This window comes from Balaenoptera ricei, chromosome 3 (genome assembly GCF_028023285.1).
Source record: "Balaenoptera ricei isolate mBalRic1 chromosome 3, mBalRic1.hap2, whole genome shotgun sequence".
Lineage (NCBI taxonomy): Eukaryota > Metazoa > Chordata > Mammalia > Artiodactyla > Balaenopteridae > Balaenoptera > Balaenoptera ricei.
In genome coordinates this window covers 17,128,486-17,149,625 of record NC_082641.1, presented here as the reverse complement: position 1 = coordinate 17,149,625, position 21,140 = coordinate 17,128,486, and the positions used below count along the sequence as shown (strand labels likewise).

The 21,140-nt window shown below is 42.1% G+C and overlaps 1 protein-coding gene across 3 annotated transcripts in view; it reads right to left on the bottom strand.

The window, feature by feature from the left end:
• Positions 1–239: 239 nt before the first annotated feature.
• The window catches only part of LOC132362139 (serine/threonine-protein kinase MARK2-like), a 138,991-nt gene continuing 118,090 nt past the window's right edge, over positions 240–21,140 (bottom strand). For 2 of the 3 annotated variants that reach the window (XM_059916145.1, XM_059916143.1), the window contains one exon: positions 240–4,610. In XM_059916145.1, coding sequence (XP_059772128.1) covers positions 2,408–3,214 — 807 coding nt within the window. In that variant the 5' untranslated portion in view covers positions 3,215–4,610 and the 3' untranslated portion in view covers positions 240–2,407. Of the gene's footprint in view, positions 4,611–15,239; positions 15,423–21,140 lie in introns of those variants that run through there. The other variant, XM_059916144.1, reaches the window with a different exon arrangement.

Sequence of the window (21,140 nt, the reverse complement as noted above, 5' to 3'; positions counted from 1 at the left end):
TGCTGAATAGCAATTACTGCTTCTGTAATACCTATAATAACTGGCCCTAGTTTATAAAATTGAAACAAATTGCTTACAAGTAATTATTTTCAAGCAACATAAATAGTTTAAAGCTATTGCATCTGAAAAGTTAATTACCCTGAGTGCAACTCAGCATAATTTTCTTTTATAAAATATTTTATATTAAAAACCAGGCTGTTCACTAATGTCAGACAAAGGATTGTTCCCTTTGTGACAAGTTCACTTTTAATTTGCTTTTATTAATTATTTACTGATCCTATTCATAAAGAAAAACTGGAAATATATTACATAGCCTTTTATTTTTGGACATTGAGATATATTTAGAACTAAAGAGGAAATGAAGGAAGTAAATGTTCTTGTAATTCTTCACTCTCTGGCCGCTTCTATTCCAGAGACAGGAACAGCCCCCAAGACCACACTGTGAATTAGTCTGAGAATATCAACTGGGCTCAGAAACTTCCTCTCCCCCGCCCTCCAGCAAAACACATTTTATAACCAATCTTAACGAGCTGCAGTCTAGTGACTGTCAGTGGTCATACCAACAAAGCTGACAAATTAATTTACCTTAAAGCTTAGTTAAGTGGTAATAGCAGTGCTGTTTTCTCAGAGAATGTTTGCATGTCAGTAGGGACTCCAGGTTACCCCAAAGGAATTGACAATTAATAGTGAAGCTATACAAATGGCACTGATCAGAAATACGTATACAAATGGGACAGTATTAAGGTATATATATTTTTTCTACATATATTTGCTCCTACAATTTCAATTAGATAATGATTTTCTGTTTTCTTTCTCAGTGGACATTTGTTGTAGGAAAGCAGAAAAAAGCAGCTTAAAGCCAAAGACTTTTCCAGTATTTTATAAAATCTGAAATTGAATAAAGGGGTAGGTGTTCCACATTAGAAATAAAGAGGATGATAACTTTGGGAAAGACAAGCCAACAATTGGCTGGTTTTCCCCAAGGATGAAAGCAGGTTGGAAGAACCTGAGGATTGTGAGAGTCATGAGCTGACCTCCACCTGTTTGTGGGGAGGAGGCTGGGGGTGAGCTCGGGCTTATGGAAAAGGATGGAACTGAGCAATGTGGACGCTGGATCCCCACCCAGGAGCATCTGTATTGACCTAGTTCCTGAGCACGGCCCAGAAGCAACAGAGCTAATGGGAATGTGTCCTATAATACCTTGGGGCCATGTAAACATGTAAAGCACTGCGTTGTGCTGGAGTGGAAGTGTGCGCCCCAGTAACTGAGTTTAAATTGTACTTCTCCCATTCCCAGTAACTCTATTTGTGCATCCACACTCCAATCTCTCAGCTTCTGTCTTTCTAGGTGTCTCCTTGAGCACTATACATCACAGCAGATGCAAAGCAGGGTGTGATACATCTTTCTGGAGCATCAAGTTTTTTGTGTTTTTTTTTTAAAGTATTTATTTATTTATTTATGGCTGTGTTGGGTCTTCGTTTCTGTGCGAGGGCTTTCTCTAGTTGTGGCAAGCGGGGGCCACTCTTCATCGCGGTGCGCGGGCCTCTCACTGTCGCGGCCTCTCTTGTTGCGGAGCACAGGCTCCAGATGCACAGGCTCAGTAATTGTGGCTCACGGGCCCAGCTGCTCCGCGGCACATGGGATCTTCCCAGACCAGGGCTCGAACCCGTGTCCCCTGCATTGGCGGGCAGATTCTCAACCACTGCGCCACCAGGGAAGCCCGAGCATCAAGTTTATTAACTAGAATTGGAAGAACCAAGGAGTCCTTGGAACAAGAACTATCCCCCTCCCCCACCAACACGGAAGACAGAAGAGTGGGGGAGGGGAGACGTGACCCAGGAATGACAGTCCAGTCTCTGAAGTTTCACCCAGGTGGGGGTTGAGGGGCAGACCTGCAGCCACGGTGGCCTCGCTTTCGGTCGCCCGGGCTGCTCCGGACCATCCTCTGAGCTGGCCAGGGTCTTGGGTACGATGCTTCTGAAGGCCACGCAGAGAACACCCTCATCTTCCACTGGACCGGGCCCCAGGGAGCGCGGCGGCCTGACCTTCCTGCCTCGGTCATGCATGGGGTTCACATGGGCTCACTTTATTATGACGCCTCTTGCTGGGCAGCTTGCAACAAAGATGTTTCAAAACAAAGTTCCAGATTCTCCTAGCCACCCCTTGCTTTTTTCTGGCTGTGGCCAGAGGGAGTGGATGAGGACACACTCTCAGGCTGCCCAGTGTGGGAGGACCCTCCAGTGTTGGACACATCCGGGGGGCAGCTGGTTCCCTCTGGGGCTCCAATGCTGCTGCTGGTGGAGGGGGATGTCCCAGTGCCACACTGGGGGGCTGGGCTGGGGGTGGCAGTCCTCGCCTCCAGGCTGGGTGGGGGACAGGCAGACTCACCGGTCTTCTGCCCCGCCTGCTAGTCTTCCTGCAGCTGCACGTTTTCTCCCTGGTAGAGCCACCTGCTTTTCAGGGGGGACACCACAGGGCTTGGAGAAGGCTCAAGTTCACTGCCGCTGAGGTCCCTGCGACAGAAGGGCCTCACAGTTACGATGGAGGCCCCTACCTGGGGTTTCTTGGCGCTCACACTGCCTGTTCCAGCATCCTGGATCTGGTCGCAAGTCAAGCCCGGAGTCGTCACCGTTGTCACCTTCAGGTCCTCTTCACAGGGTGGCTGGAGTGGCTCCTTCTGGCCCATGTTTAACCAAGCATGCCTCATGAGGTCAGGTAAGGTGCCTCTGTCACTGGGGTTGAGGGCAATCATTTTTTGTAATAGATCCCTTATCTCCAAAGACAGATAAGGTGGGATGTGGTATTTCCCTTGTAGGACTTGCTTCCGCAGCTCCTGGTAGTCTTTTCCCCAAAAGGGCTGGCACCCAGTTACCATGGCGTAGAGCACTACTCCCAGGCTCCACACGTCCACCGCAGGGCCGTAGCTCTGCCCCAGGAAGATTTCCGGGGCACAGTAAGGGGGTGTGCCGCAGATTGTGTCCATTTGTCCAGAGTCATCACACTTGTTGCTGAAGCCAAAGTCTGTAAGTTTGATATTCATGTTGGAATCAAAGAGGATGTTCTCTGGCTTCAGGTCCCGATGCACGATGCCCCTCTGGTGGCAGTGCTGCAGGGCGGAGAGCAGCTGCCGGAACGGGCCTCGGGCCTCCACCTCTGTCATACGGTCATGGGTCTTCAAATAGTGGCACATGTCCCCCCCACTGAGGTACTCCATCACCAGAATAAATGCCTCCTCTGTGTTAATCGCCCCCAGCAGTTTTACAATATTGGGGTGATTCAGGAGCTTCAGTGTGGGACCTATGTGGTCCCTTAGCGGGGGGGCACAGCTGTCTGAGGCAGGGGCCTTCTCTTTCCCCCTTTCAGCCAAAAAGGAGGAGTTTTCAGACCTCCAGCCAGTTGAGAGCTAAAATTATGAGGAATTCCCATGGAGTACTTACCAGATTGCCGGGTCAGCTGGTATCCTGTGCTGATCCCAGAGGAGAGCCCGTGGAAACTTGGCTGATGAAGAATCACCCAAGGTTTGCCTCACAAGCAGAGGGGGAGGAGAGGTGGGGCGGTGGGGCGGTGGGTGTTTCCTGTTCTCGCCAGCAGCTCACGGTCCCGCGAGTGGCTCACAGGGCCCCCAGCCCACTTCAGGAACTCAGAGATGCATCCTTATCCATTTTGTCAGGCGGTCCTCACTACCTGGATCTTTCCGGGTCTCGCCTCCTGGCTCATGGGCTGCCCAGTTCCTTTACCAAACTGCAAGTGATGAGGGAGAATATACCGTTGACCCAGGTCAGCGAGGAGGGCAAAAAGTCCTGGTGCAGCCGTTGCTGCCTTGTACAGGGGTCAGGCAGGCAGCACTGCTGGCGAGACAGCGGGTCAGACTGCTGCGGCTTTTTCTCGTCCACAGGACCCCGCCGTCCCCGGGCATCTGGCACCAAGGGAAGGACAGCCACAAGCAGCTGGAAGATACGCATGAGTATCAGTCTCCAAGCCCCAGTGACAGCCGGCACAGTGTGATCCCCTCGAGGGGGCCAAGTGCAGATGCCCCTAGGGGCTACACTGTGTGCGCACCACACCCGGGTATCGGGTTCCTGGGCAGAGTTGCTCTGAATTCTGCTGAAGGCTACCGCCGTTGTAACCTATCGGTGAACTCAGAAACCAGAGCCAGTCATCCTCACACAAACCTCCCAAAGCCTCCGCCATCCTCTCGCTGAAGCCAGGGCGAGCCGAAATTGTCAGGCCCCCCAAAAGTGTCCTCCTGGTGTCACCCGTGTCAATAAAACAAAATTGAGTTCAATTCTGGAGAGGTCCGCCCTCACATTCTAAAGTTCACACTCTTCCCAACGGATCCTGAACGGAGCGGCTGGCTGGCGTTCTCGTCAGTTACGCGAGAAGAGGGCGGAGTCTCGCGAGGCAGACGCAGCTGCGTGGCTCAGGCTCCAAATCTCGCGGAGTCTCTGCGCATGGCTTGCCGCTGCCATCTTGGATTGAGAGGCGTGTCCTTCTGCACACGGTCCCGGAGCTGAGGTGTGGGGAGCAGCGGTTTCGCACAAGAAACTCTGGTCTGAGGTGCCAGGTTCGAGGCCTCTGCACGCGTCCCCCTGTGAGTAAGTGAGACTAAACTAAATACAGAGAAAAAGAAGAAAGGTTAGACTATGTTTTATTACCCAGATTCTATTATTTGTTTCCTAGGAATTGTTAATATGCTTTGCAGGTGACACCACCACAATTTTTTTTTTAATATACATAGAGCAACAGAATTATACCTAAGAGATATCTAATGTTTTCTCTGAATAAACTATTTTCTTTCAGAATTCTATCTTAAGGCAGATAAAGGGTTAATGTAAGCTGTAGTAGAGAATTTTCATAAAGGGAGGAATGGAGAATGGAAAACTACTTTGGCTACCTCGAGTTTGTATCCCAAATAATGCAACCAAAAATCACTTAGTGAACCTTTTCACTGACGAACGTGAACTAAAAGACCATTAATAAATGAGACAAACCAGCTATTAAGTTTCTAAATCATTAATTCCCGGTAAAGATGTTTTCAACATTCCTAAAGATAATGTATGTTTCACGGGGACTGTAGTAGACTGAATGATGGATTCTCAAAGATGTCCATGTCAGGCAGACTGAAGACAAGGGGAAAGAAAAGAAAAAGAAAAAAAGGAGAGGTGGTAACAGAACCAGAGGTTGGAGTGGTGCAGGATGAGCCAGGGAAGGCAGGCAGCCTCTGGAAGCTGGAAAAGGCACGGAAATGGGTTACTCCCTAAGCCTCCAGAAGGAATCCAGCTCCTTCCAACATCCTGATTTTTGAATTCTGACCTCCAGAGTTGTAAGAAAATAAATCTGTGTTATTTTAAGCCACTAAGTTCGTGGTTTGTTATAGCAGCAATAGGAAACTAATACAAGGACAGAGATTTTAACTGACTTGCTCTCTGTGGTTTTCCCAGCAGCAAAAACATTACTTGGAATATAATAGGGGGTCCATATATACTTGGTGAATGAATGAATTTATGAGTGAATAGTTGTAATAATTAACTAATTAAATGGTCATGGTAAGGCATGGGGTATAGACTAGTATATGGGCAAAGCTCTGTGTTTCCCAAACCTCTGACAGCAGGAGGCAGGCTATAAAAGCTTCAATCTTATTCTACCACTACGTTTGAGCCCTCAAAATTCAATGTTTTCAATAAGATAAATACGTGTTTCTCACTCCTAATTATCAAGAGCAGGGAAAGTAATCCAAAATAGGCATCTCTGCTCCACAGTCATCCAGTGTTTAGATTCCCTTCTTTCATATTCCAACATTGCCTTGTGAGAGACTTGAATTATCTGAAGTTTGGTTCATTTTCGTATCTTGCAATTGATACAGACTGTTCTCTGACAACTTGGCTAGGGTTATGGAAAAGAACATCAATGCATGGTCTCTCCATGTGGCCTGAACTTCCTTACAGCATAGTGGCTAGATTCCAAAGTTGAATATCCAGAAACAGAAATAAGCCAAATGGAAGCAATTTCTTTTTTTATGAACTGGACTCAGAATTCATATTCCACCACTTTTAACATACTCCATTTGTCAGAATGATCACGAGTCTCCAGTAAAATTGACAAGGTGAAAACATAGAATCCAACAAACATTGGGAATGCCTAATTGTAAGAAGAACATGAGGGATGGGACATATATCTATGTGCCATGTGTAAAAGATGCAATCTAACAGCTTCACCATAAAGGGGAGAAGAGAATTTGAAGAGAAAGCAGCTTTTATTTTTCCCCCAAAGATGTGACATGGAGGCGAGAGCACCAGAATCACAACTGGCTGCTGGACAATCATTGACAGGAAGACCCTGGACTTCACCAAGGAGGATACCCCACGTCCAAGGACAGAGGAGAAGCCACAGTGAGACGGTAGGAGGGGCGCAATCAGAGTAAAATCTAATCCCATAACTGCTGGGTGGGTGACTCACAGACTGGCGAATACTTATACCACAGAAGTCCACCCACTGGAGTGAAGCTTCTGAGCCCCACGTCAGGCTTCCCAACCTGGGTGTCCGGCAACGGGAGGAGGAATTCCTAGAGAATCAGACTTTGAAGCCTAGTGGGAATTGATTGCAGGACTTTGACAGGACTGGGGGAAACAGAGACCCCACTCTTGGAGGGCACACACAAAGTAGTGAGCGCATCAGGACCCAAGGGAAGGAGCAGTGACCCTGGGGGAGACTGAACCAGACCTACCTGCTGGTGTTGGGGGGTCTCCTGCAGAGGCGGGGGGTGGCTCTGTTTCACCATGGGGACAAGGACTCTGGCAGCGGAGGTTCTGGGAAGTGCTCCTTGGCGTGAGCCCTCCCAGAGTCTGCCATTAACCCCACCAAAGAGCCCAAGTAGGCTCCAGTGTTGGGTTGCCTCAGGCAAAACAACCAACAGGGAGGGAACCCAGCCCCACCCATCAACAGTCAAGTGGATTAAAGTTTTACTGAGCTCTGACCGCCACAGCAACAGTCAGCTCTACCCACCACCAGAGCCTCCCATCAAGCCTCTTAGATAGCCTCAACCACCAGAGGGCAGACAGCAGAAGCAAGAAAACTACAATCCTGCAGCCTGTGGACCAAAAACCACAGTTACAGAAAGATAGACAAGATGAAAAGGCAGAGGGCTATGTACCAGATGAAGGAACAAGAAAAAACCCCAGAAAAACAACTAAATGAAGTGGAGATAGGCAACCTTCCAGAAAAAGAATTCCGAATAATGATAGTGAAGATGATCCAGGACCTCGGAATAAGAATGGAGGCAAAGATTGAGAAGATGCAAGAAATGATTAACAAAGACCTAGAAGAATTAAAGAACAAACAAACAGAGATGACCAATACAATAACTGAAATGAAAACTACACTAGAAGGAATATATAGCAGAATAACTGAGGCAGAAGAACGGATAAGTGACCTGGAAGACAGAATGGTGGAATTCACTGCTGCGGAACAGACTAAAGAAAAAAGAATGAAAAGAAATGAAGACAGCCTAAGAGACCTCTGGGACAACATTAAACGCAACAACATTCGCATTATAGGGGTCCCAGAAGGAGAAGAGAGAGAGAAAGGACCAGAGAAAATATTTGAAGAGATTATAGTCGAAAACTTCCCTAACATGGGAAAGGAAATAGCCACCCAAGTCCAGGAAGCACAGAGAGTCCCATACAGGATAAACCCAAGGAGAAACACGCCGAGACACATAGCAATCAAAGTGGCAAAAATTAAAGACAAAAAAAATTATTCCAAGCAGCAAGGGAAAAACGACAAATAACATACAAGGGAACTCCCATAAGGTTAACAGCCGATTTCTCAGCAGAAACTCTGCAAGCCAGAAGGGAGTGGCATGATATACTTAAAGTGATGAAAGGGAAGAACCTACAACCAAGATTACTCTACCCGGCAAGGATCTCATTTAGATTTGATGGAGAAATCAAAAGCTTTACAGACAAGCAAAAGCTAAGAGAATTTAGCACCACCAAACCAGCTCTACAACAAATGCTAAAGGAACTTCTCTAAGTGGGAAACACAAGAGAAGAAAAGGACCTACAAAAACAAACCCAAAACAATTAAGAAAATGGTCATAGGAACATACATATCGATAATTACCTTAAACGTGAATGGATTAAATGCCCCAACCAAAAGACATAGACTGGCTGAATGGATACAAAAACAAGACCCGTATATATGCTGTCTACAAGAGACCCACTTTAGACCTAGGGACACATACAGACTGAAAGTGAGGGGATGGAAAAAGATATTCCATGCAAATGGAAATCAAAAGAAAGCTGGAGTAGCTATACTCATATCAGATCAAATAGACTTTAAAATAAAGAATGTTACAAGAGACAAGGAAGGACACTACATAATGATCAAGGGATCAATCCAAGAAGAAGATATAACAATTATAAATATATATGCACCCAACATAGGGGCACCTCAATACATAAGGCAACTGCTAACAGCTATAAAAGAGGAAATTGACAGTAACACAATCATAGTGGGGGACTTTAACACCTCACTTACACCAATGGACAGATCATCCAAAATGAAAATAAATAAGGAAACAGAAGCTTTAAATGACACAATAGGCCAGATAGATTTAATTGATATTTATAGGACATTCCATCCAAAAACAGCAGATTACACGTTCTTCTCAAGTGCGCACGGAACATTCTCCGGGATAGATCACATCTTGGGTCACAAATCAAGCCTCAGTAAATTTAAGAAAATTGAAATCATATCAAGCATCTTTTCTGACCACAACGCTATGAGATTAGAAATGAATTACAGGGCAAAAAACGTAAAAAAGACAAACACATGGAGGCTTAACAATACGTTACTAAATAACCAAGAGATCACTGAAGAAATCAAAGAGGAAATAAAAAAATACCTAGGGACAAATGACAATGAAAACACGACGACCCAAAACCTATGGGATGCAGCGAAAGCAGTTCTAAGAGGGAAGTTTATAGCTATACAAGCCTACCTAAAGAAACAAGAAAAATCTCAAGTAAACAATCTAACCTTACACCTAAAGAAACTAGAGAAAGAAGAACAAACAAAACCCAAAGTTAGCAGAAGGAAAGAAATCATAAAGATCAGAGCAGAAATAAATGAAATAGAAACAAAGAAAACAATAGCAAAGATCAATAAAACTAAAAGTTGGTTCTTTGAGAAGATAAACAAAATTGATAAGCCATTAGCCAGACTCATCAAGAAAAAGAGGGAGAGGACTCAAATCAATAAAATCAGAAATGAAAAAGGAGAAGTTACAACAGACACCGCAGAAATACAAAGCATCCTAAGAGACTACTACAAGCAACTTTATGCCAATAAAATGGACAACCTGGAAGAAATGGATAAATTTTTAGAAAGGTATAACCTTCCAAGACTGAACAAGGAAGAAACAGAAAATATGAACAGACCAATCACAAGTAATGAAATTGAAACTGTGATTAAAAATCTTCCAACAAACAAAAGTCCAGGACCAGATGGCTTCACAGGTGAATTCTATCAAACATTTAGAGAAGAGCTAACACCTATCCTTCTCAAACTCTTCCAAAAAATTGCAGAGGAAGGAACACTCCCAAACTCATTCTATGAGGCCACCATCACCCTGATACCAAAACCAGACAAAGACACTACAAAAAAAGAAAATTACAGACCAATATCACTGATGAATATAGATGCAAAAATCCTCAACAAAATACTAGCAAACAGAATCCAACAACACATTAAAAGGATCATACACCACGATCAAGTGGGATTTATCCCAGGGATGCAAGGATTCTTCAATATACGCAAATCAATCAATGTGATACACCATATTAACAAATTGAAGAATAAAAACCATATGATCATCTCAATAGATGCAGAAAAAGCTTTTGACAAAATTCAACACCCATTTATAATAAAAACTCTCCAGAAAGTGGGCATAGAGGGAACCTACCTCAACATAATAAAGGCCATATATGACAAACCCACAGCAAACATCATTCTCAATAGTGAAAAACTGAAAGCATTTCCTCTACGATCAGGAACGAGAGAGACAAGGATGTCCACTCTCACCACTATTATTCAACATAGTTCTGGAAGTCCTAGCCACGGCAATCAGAGAAGAAAAAGAAATAAAAGGAATACAAATTGGAAAAGAAGAAGTAAACTGTCACTGTTTGCGGATGACATGATACTATACATAGAGAATCCTGAAACTGCCACCAGAAAACTGCTAGAGCTAATTAATGAATATGGTAAAGTTGCAGGATACAAAATTAATGCACAGAAATCTCTTGCATTCCTATACACTAATGATGAAAAATCTGAAAGAGAAATTATGGAAACACTCCCATTTACCATTGCAACAAAAAGAATAAAATACCTAGGAATAAACCTACCTAGGGAGACAAAAGACCTGTATACAGAAAACTATAAGACACTGATGAAAGAAATTAAAGATGATACCAACAGATGGAGAGATGTACCATGTTCTTGGATTGGAAGAATCAACATTGTGAAAATGAGTATACTACCCAAAGCAATCTACAGATTCAATGCAATCCCTATCAAATTACCAATGGCATTTTTTACGGAGCTAGAACAAATCATCTTAAAATTTGTATGGAGACACAAAAGACTCCGAATAGCCAAAGCAGTCTTGAGGCAAAAAAATGGAGCTGGAGGAATCAGACTCCCTGACTTCAGACTATACTACAAAGCTACAGTAATCAAGACAATATGGTACTGGCACAAAAACAGAAACATAGATCAATGGAACAAGATAGAAAGCCCAGAGATTAACCCACGCACCTATGGTCAACTAATCTATGACAAAGGAGGCAAAGATATACAATGGAGAAAAGACAGTCTCTTCAATAAGTGGTGCTGGGAAAACTGGACAGCTACATGTAAAAGAATGAAATTAGAATACTCCCTAACACCATACACAAAAATAAACTCAAAATGGATTAGAGACCTAAATATAAGACTGGACACTATAAAACTCTTAGAGGAAAACATAGGAAGAACACTCTTTGACATAAATCACAGCAAGCTCTTTTTTGATCCACCTCCTAGAGTAATGGAAATAAAAACCAAAATAAACAAATGGGACCTAATGAAACTTCAAAGCTTTTGCACAGCAAAGGAAACCATAAACAAGACGAAAAGACAACCCTCAGAATGGGAGAAAATATTTGCAAACGAATCAACGGACAAAGGATTAATCTCCAAAATATATAAACAGCTCATTCAGCTCAGTATTAAAGAAACAAACACCCCAATCCAAAAATGGGCAGAAGACCCAAATAGACATTTCTCCAAAGAAGACATACAGACGGCCACGAAGCACATGAAAAGATGCTCAACATCACTAATTATTAGAGAAATGCAAATCAGAACTACAATGAGGTATCACCTCACTCCTGTTAGAATGGGCATCATCAGAAAATCTACAAACAACAAATGCTGGAGAGGGTGTGGAGAAAAGGGAACCCTCTTGCACTGTTGGTGGGAATGTAAATGGATACAGCCACTATGGAGAACAATATGGAGGTTCCTCAAGAAAAGAGCGCATATAACATCTGTATTTGAAGGGTCCTTTGTCACAAAAACCAAGAATAATTCCACAACAATTTGAGTGAACAGATCCAAGGAATAGAAGATAAACAGCCATAAATTCCAACTTAAAAAAATGTCAGTTGTTGACCAAATAAGTCTCATGTTTTGGCATTTCTTAAGTAGTCTGTTCCTTATTCACAATACTGCCTGTCTATGTGTGCGCTATAAGCTAATTATAAGTTAGTCCATAGATGCCAAAGCTTAACGTATACTAGACTAACCAGAGAAAAACAGGATTAGTTGTGATGGAAGAAATTTTCACATATTAGGGTAATTCTGGCTTATACATGATTTGGCTTGAACTTTATGCTAACTAGAACAGTCTGTCTCATGGTCTATCAAACACACATTATACATTTGCTTTAATCATGAAAGAAAATGGTACATTGTCCAGAAGTAAAGAATGTATGTTTTGAAGATAGGGATAAACACTTCCATTCCTGGGATCCCAATATTTACTCCTTCAATGATAAGGCTCCCTTCCCAGGTGCCATGGCTACACTATAAAACTGTGCTGAAAACCATAATTCTCCAAAGTAGTTCCTCAGAGCTATCTGAGTGGCTGTCTCCCAGACTATAGTCCTCAGTTTGGCTCTAATAAAATTCTTCTCTATTCTTATTAGAATTTTTTTATTGATTGTTTTTATCAACATTGCTCGATGTAGTCAGCAGGATGTCAAAAAAACCTACCTGAGGTCATTGGGGTCTACTTTGGACGGGCACCCTGTACTAAGAAGCATGGGTCCCTTGAGCACTACACCACTCCCGCCCCCCAGCTTCACAGCACTCTTCAGGTGCTTTGGTAAATTCTTTCTGATATCAGGACCTCATTATCTTAAGCAGATGGTCCATAATTTTTATTTGAGCTGTTATCTTAAGACTTGGAGTCTTAAGGGTATACCGTTACCTTTCCTAGGTAAAAGAGACCTAAGAGGAAGTTCCTAGGCTGGGACTTAGGAGAATTTCTAGGCAGGAAAAGCCTAAAAGGAACTTTGGAGTAAACTGGGTTGGCTGACCTTTAAAATCTGGCTTAAAATTGGAAAAATTTGTATATTTATGGTCTGAAAAAACTGTTTGATAGCAAAATGAGAGACTAAATCTCTTTAGTTCTAAAGAAAAGGGACACTAGCTCCTTCCAGCCACAAGGCATTCTAAGATAACTAGGAACCTAGCAGAAGTGTCTGAGGCTTGATCCTAGTGATGTGTAGTAGTTCCACAGGGAACCTCATCATGACACTTTAAGTAATTTATGGCCTGTCCTGGGACACACACACACAAGGACTGGCCATCCACTGCTCTGAACCCCCAGGGTGGTTTTAGACTCCTGGCAGGAGAAACTGAGACACAAAAGAGCTGAACTGAGTCAAGGGTGACCCCTTGAGGAGCTAAGCTGGCAAGCAGCATACTTCTGACCCACTACATTGTCCTTAGAAATTGTTCAGACTTTAAAATAAAATGAAACTAAAAGATAATGGGAAATTGTGCTTCTAAATCTGACCAGCTTCTGGGCGGGCAGCCACCCACTGGAACTCCAGGTAGCCTCATGTACAATACGGAGCTGATAATTACAAGTATTTGACAAAATAGGAAGATACAACAAAAGATAACTTAACTCCTTTTTTTTTTTTTTTTTAGGGATACTTGGGGAGCACAACGGAGACAGCTTATGGGCAAGGGTCCCACCCGCCACCCCTGCCGCCACCTCTAACAAAAAGGGCTCTGGCCATCTGCATCATACATGGAAACGTAACATTTTATTTGAGAAAAGTGTCCAGGGGACTGCCCTGGCCGTCCAGTGGTTAAGACTCCACACTTCCACTGCACGGGGCTCGGGTAAGATCCCTGGTCGGGGAACTAAGATCCCACATGCCACACAGCCCCACCCCCCCCACCCCCAAAAAAAGTGTCCTGCATGAATGGATAAACAAAATGTGTTATATCCATACACTGGGATATTATTGGGCCATAAGAAGGAATGAAGAATGAAGTATTGGGGGAAGGCACAAACTAGGAGTTTAGGATTATCAGATACACTCTACTATATATAAAATAGATAAACAAGGACCCATTGTATAGCACAGGGAACTATACTCAATATCCTGGAATAACCTGTAATGGAAAGGAACCTGAAAAAGAATATATATGTATAAATGAATCACTCTGCTGTGCACCTGAAACCAATACAACATTGTAAATCAACTCTACTTCAACTAAAAAAAAAGGAATGACTTACTGATACAGGGTACAATGTACATGAACTTTGAAAAGAGTATGCGAAACAAAAGAAGCCAGACACAATGGCCACATACGATCTCACCTGAATACACGAAATATTCAGAAAAGACAAATCTAAGGAGACAGAAAACAGATTAGTGGTTGCCTGGAGCTAGGCTTAGAAACAGGCAGTTACTGCAGATGGGCACCAGCCATCTTTTGGGGATGTCATCTTAAAAATGGGTCATGGTGGTTGCAGAACTCTGCAAATTTACTAAAACAACAACTACCAACAAATACTGAATAAGTACACTTAAAGCAGGTGAATTTTATGGTATGTAACTTTACCTTAACAAAGCTCTCACGTTAAAAAATATATATATAAAATGGGTGCTGCAGATTAAAGGGTGGGAAGAGTCACTGTTCTCCAAACCCCTCATTTTTATACTCAGGCAGACTGAGACCTTTAAGTGAGAGCGCTACTTACCAGCACAATCAAGACTAAAGGGCCACAGGAAACGAAATTCTCCAGTTCAACTCAAATCTTAAGCCACTCTCAAAGGACACTTGGAAGTGTCCTTCAGAATCTAAAGTAACTTGTAAATATTTAACTTAATCTGCATAGGCAAACAGGCCAAAAGTCTCAGGAGATCTAACCCAAACAAGGGGTACACATCTTAATGAACATATGTAGACGGTGTATAACAGTCTCAGGCAGCACATTCAGGACAGGGCAAGGCAAGATTTTAAGATCCCACAGGTCTGAAAGGCATTCTGGTTCTGAGAGTCAACCAGAGCCTCCCGGACCCAACTTGCCGACGAGCTTCTTACCCCGCATTTTTGAAAAATCAGTGGAGCAGTGCGTACAGACCGAGACGGGGCAGAGAACCGAGGTCCCTTAAGATCTGATACCAGCTCCCTCTGGGAGCAGACCGAGAACTGCGGTCTGTTCGGAGGCGGAGGGCCAGGGCCAGGGCCAGAGCCAGGCATATGGTTTGACTCCGTTAAAGTGTATTTCAGATAAAGAAAACGGTGAAATGGAGCAAGCTACCGAAGCGTGTCAACACGCAAAGAGGGCCACGCGGGGACACCAGCCGGGAGCCGGGCCGGTCTGGGGCGAGCGGAGGGGACCGCGAGGCTCCCACGGGCAGGCATGCAGTGCACCGGAGCGTCAAGCCGCCCGTCCTCCCCGCGCCCCGCACCGTCGCCCTCGCACCGCCCAGTCGGCGCCCCGCGGTTCCCGGGGCGCAACGAGGCCACGCCGCCGCCCGCCGCCCCCGCCAGCGCAGACCCCCGCCCTCGGGGCCTCGAGCACGCCGGGCACGCCGGAGAGCACGGACGGCCGCGCGGGTACGGAGAAGCGGCGGCTCCTGGGAGCCGGCCGCCTGACGTACCTGCGGCGGCCTCACGCTCGGGTCCGCCCGGTCCGGGATAACGGCGCCTCCGCGGCGAACACGCCTGGATCTCCATGGGGGGTGTTTACTCCCAACGCTCGCGATCCTGCGCGATCCGGGCGGGGAGACCAACGGCCTGGAGCGCCGGCCCCGCCGGCCGTGCGTGCCCTGCGTGCGCGCTCTGGACTCCCCAACGCTCGCGATCCGGGCGGGGAGACCAACGGCCTGGAGCACCGGCCCCGCCGACCGTGCGTGCCCTGCGTGCGCGCTCTGGACGCCGGGGGCCCAACTTAACTCTTAATTGGCCGAGATGGGGCTCTTTTGACATTCCTAAACTGTTTTTTTTTTTTTGCATACACAGCTAGGAAAAAAAAAAAGCTGGCTTGATGAAATATCTTTTCAAAATTCTGACCCTAAGGGAACAAAAGTACTCCTAGGAGAAAGCTTCAGGTTATAACTCTTATTATGTCCTTGAAACGTAAACACAGACCACATTGCCTGAGACTACATCCTTTGCTCAATCAGTAGAACCCAAAACTGAAAAAAACAAAGGGGGGTGGGGGGTGGGAAAGAGGCATTTTTAACCTCAAGCAAGTAAATTTAACTTATTCCAACTTTTATTTACAAACTAGTGAGTTTACATTGTAATACCTGATTCACGACTAAGTTTTAAAATGAAGCTATGAGATCTCTGCTTGTGTCTGTTTACATGTCTGTGCGTACATTAGAGACATGATATATCATTACCTTCAAATGATCTTATCAAAATTAGTTTGTAAAAGAGCTCTATTTAATTGACTTAAAATAAGTGCTTAAAAATTAAGTATTTCTAAATGTAATGGAAACCAAACTGAATTTTTTAAAGGATCAGGTGATCTAAGACTATACTTTAATGAATGAAAACAAGTTTACATTTACTGGTTTAATTAAATAGGTCTATCTTCACAGTTAACAACCTGAAGTATAAAACTTTTATTGTACCTAAGTTTACTAAACGTCAAATAAGTTCACATTATCTCTGTTACAGATTTGTCAGCAAGAAAGCCAAAATTGGGTATAATGATTTATTTGTAAATTAAGTAATATAAATGAGATAAAAGCTTTCAGATGAACTCTAAGAATAATTATGTTTTATGGTATGGCTACTTCAATTAGTTTCTCCAAATCTTTTTGATAACTTGAAATTTTAGCTTTGCTATGTTAAGTTAAATGATAGGGATTCATTGAATATCCAGATCATTTTCAAATTAGATGAAATATTGAAACATTAATTGCTAAGTAAGTCAAAGTTTACCTATTTTGTCTTATTAAAGAAAAACTAAAGATGCTTTGGTTTATTGGACACACATCTTGTACCACATTGAGGAAAGTAATTATGTTGTTAGAAAATGTATGTTTCTAGAGGTTATGGAATATACTTATAAATTTACCAATCAGGAAATGCTGGTATGACAGACAGTTCACAATTGCTTGCTTCTTGGTTTTTGCTAGAGATTGGGGTTTCAAGGGTTAAGAATTCTGACTAATGAATGTGATTGGAACTACTAAAGATAATAAGAGAAATATTTCCATGAAAGGAAAGTAGGGTGTGTGTTTTCCATAAAAGATGGTATGAGGAATGGAAATGTATTTTTGGTGAGGGAAAATAAAGTAATTTTGTCCCAAAGCTGGTTATTTCCAAATTCAAAAGAAAATAAGTGACAAACTAATGTGGCTATAGAAAGTTGTAGAAGGTGTGTGGAAAAGGAACCCTGAGAAAAGAGTTCTCGGGACTGACTAATATTGGAATGGATTTAATTAAGTGAATTTTGATATTAAAAGTCAGTTGGTGCAAAGTTTGAATTAGATTTTCTCTCTGTTAGGTGACAGAGTTTTCTTGAGGTATTGATCTGCTTTTGATAACAAATTGTAAAGTTTCTTTACTTTTTAAGCAGTCTGTTGTAACTTTCTGTATTTGCCCTTGAAATCATTTATTGTCACTTTGGTTGAGTGCATAAGTATTGTTTCATACTGACTTATGATCCTACTTAGCCAAGTGTTTTTAAAACCTTTTGATGTCTTTGACAAACTTCCTCAAATCAAATTCTAAATGAAGGTTTTTTGACCTTTAGGTAACTTTGGGATGCTTCAGAAGGCACCTGAAGCATCTCAAAGATAGAAATTAAACTTAATTAAATCCATTCCAATATTAGTAACCAACAAGGACCTACTGTATAGCACAGGGAACTCTGCTCAATATTATGTAACAAACTAAATGGGAAAAGAATTTGAAAAAGGATAGATACATGTATATGTATAACTGAATCACTTTGCTGTACACCTGAAACTATCACAACATTGTTAATCAACTATACTCCAATATAAAATACAAAGTTAAAAAAATAAACTTAGTTAGGCTTATTGGGTATGTTAAATCACATGGGAAACACTGTCAAATGAGTGATGGTAAATCTTCTTAGGTTATATAGTATGGGTAAATGATATAAACATATGTTGTAGAGATTATATGAAATTGCTAAAATTTGGATATATTCTGGTTTAATGTTATTAGTCATAATTTTAGTTATTATTTTACAATTGTTGTATGTCACAAAAATAACCTTAACCCTGCAACTTTGCTTCCAGAACCACAAGAAGAAAATGACCACAGCTGCATTTTAGAAACAGATTATCTTCTTACTCCTAGGAATAATTTGCAAGAAAATTCTATTGATAATGCTGGTCTACTTTGGTTTACAGATGGGTCCTACTTAAAAAATGATTGAGGGCATTACCAAGATGGATATGCAGAAACATCCACAATGGACATAACTGAAAGTTCTTTTTTACCAAAAAACAAAGTCAGCACAAGCAGAATTAATTGCTTTAACTTGAGCTCATCAACTCATCAACGAGCTAAAGGTCAGGTAGCAAATGTTTATGCTGACAGTCATTATGCCTTTGAAGTGGCACATGACTTTGGAATGCTACGGAAACATCAAAGGTGTATTAAAGCTTGATGCTATAATCAGGAAAGCTTATTAAAAAATATTAAAAAATGGAAAACAGGTTGCAGGACTATTAAGTGGTATACAACTACCAAAACAGTTGGCAATTATTAAAATACCAGTGCATTCCAAATCTGACAGTATGGAAGCTAAAGGAAATCAGCTTATTGATGAGGCAGCCAAACAGGTAGCTTTCAATACCCATTCTCTCTAGCCTTGAGAATGGTCAGCGCTCTCTGCTAACCCTGCCAACCCAGTGAAAAATTTCCATCTGCCGGCTCAAGAAATATGCCATTGAAGAAGAGAAATAAATAGGACAACAATAAGGGGGAATTTTGGACCTGTCACACAAATATAATTTGGAAATAATTAAACAAACAAACAAACTATAGTGCCTGTTGGAGCTCAAATGCCATTACCCCAGCATGTACATTCTTTAACTCATTGGACACCTGAGAAAATGGTTTTATGGGGAAAACACTATGTTTGGAAAATTTCTCCCACGATGGCTCATAAAGTATATGCTTGTTTTAGTATCTACCCTAAATATAATCCCAGAAAATCACTTCATGGGTCACAAGGCCACTTTCTCTTCCTAAGGGTCCCTTCGAGGTATAGCAATTGGACTTTGTCTGAATGTCACCGTCTCAAGAATATAAATATATCTTGGTAATGATCTGTATGTTTTCACACTGAGTTGAAGCTTTTCCTTGAAGAAGAGCAATGTCTATAAGGTTAAATTGCTATTTGAAAGGATAATTCTTGTTTGGGGAATTCCTTCCAAGTTATACAGTTACCAGGGAAATTATTTTACTGGACAAATAATTAAATCTATTTGTGACATATGGCCAATAATGCAGCATTTTCACTGCACTTATCACCCCCAATCTTTGGGACTGGTGGAAAGAATTAATGTCACTATCAAAACTCAATTGGCAAAACCTTCAGAAGCATTTAATCTCTCATGGGCAAAAGCTCTTCTGCTAGTGCTTCTCAAACTTAGGTCTATACATTTTGCTAAACATCAGCTGTCTCCTTTTGAAATACTAACAGGACACCCTATGTAATTAGATGAGGGAATATGTGCACAAACCTTACTCAAGGGAGATATATTACATTGTTGTCAGGGTCTTATTGAGGCACTTAAAAGAAATGCAAAGTTGGTAGCTAATTCCTTTCACAGTGAGCTCCCCAGAAACAAAGACCTTGAGGATCATGGATTACAATCTGGAGATTTTGTTAATTAGAAAACACATCAAATCAAAGACTTTTTGTAGCCATGTCAGAAAGGACCTTATTAGGTATTATTAACTAATCCATGCACTGCCAAATTAAAAGCCATAGACTGATGGATTCACATCCCTCATTTCAAAAAGGGTTTTTGCATTGGACTGGTCTGTAGAGAGGAATGCTGACCTCAGACTTAAGTCAGTGCTCAAACAGAGGAGAAAGAACACCCACACCAGGAGGAAAAGATGACAGCAGTGGTAGACAGCTGACCCAAGAATCAGAACCAGGACTGTATGACCCATCCTACTAGTTCAAATGAACTGGTTTCTAAACATCTGTCTCACTATGAAAATTGAAAGTTATTTTTTTTTAAATGAAAGTTATTGTTTTACTTCTAGCTATACTTTTGCCTCAATGCTCATTATGGAAAGAAAATTATCTGGTAAAGTTGTCACAAAGTATAGCTACTGCGGGCAATCTAACCGATTGGTTGGATCTCTCATCAAATTCCTCAGTCAATAAAAATACTGATATAAGCCCTTCATAATTTCTGTCACCGACTTTTCAGATGTTCCTAAAATTACCACTCAACTAGACTAACCTCTGTCTGGCCTTCAGGTTCAAATTCTTCAACATATTAATGGATCCATCCCTTGTCTGATACTATCCTCAGTTCTTAGAGACTGAGCACAGATTACCCCAAGGCTCCTTTGCCCCATCTCTTACTTGATGAACAAATGTCTCAAAGAGAAAAAACATGAGTAAGTTATGCCAGTAACTCCCATATGTTAAATACAGTACAGATGGCTTTTGGAAAGCCTGCAAGAAAAATGATTCATGGGTTAACATTGTGTTAACTAAACTTCCAGTTAATGAGACTATCAATGAGAGCACTCTGGGAGGAATCACTTGTGCTCCCCCAGGTTTTGTCTTAGTATTGGAATTGACCCACCTTCTCAAGGATGTGCACAGAAATATCTTAATAGCTGGCAAATAGAAGGTTTATGTTTATTAGGATATTATGTTATCCCATTGTCTATACATATGGAAATAGAAGAACCTTCTTTCTCTCTTTATTACAGAGCCAATAAATCCATGTTAGCAGGATATCAAGATACTTGGTAGCAAAGTCTTTTGGGAATCTTGGTTCCTAGTGCAAGAGTATATGTAAACAGAGATATGATCAGAACTCTATCAGCTACCATCAAATAGCTGAGGGCTCTCTAAAAATCATTTCAGAACAGACAAAAAGTATAAGATAACAGGGTTGCCTTAGATTTTCCACTGGCTAAACAAGGAAGTATTTGTGCTACTGCTCACACTACTTGTTGCCCTTATATCAATACCTCTGCAGAAGAGATATACCTAGAAAAACATTCCCAAAAGATAAAATGGTTACAAGATGTAAGGCAAACTGACTCTAAGTGATCTGTTCAGTTGGCTCATCTCAGAAATAAGAATTTTTTCCCACTCTGCTTTACAGATGCTTATCATTGTCATAGTAGGTATCACTATTCTTTTCCTAGTTATAAATCTACGCATGACATGTATCACGCTTGCTTTAAATCTACTGCTGAAAGTACAAATACAATGTTTGTTCAACAGTTTGACATCACTGATAATATGTGTAGCCTATAAAATGTTTCCCTGTCAGCATATACCTCTGTGCTTGTTCACTATATCT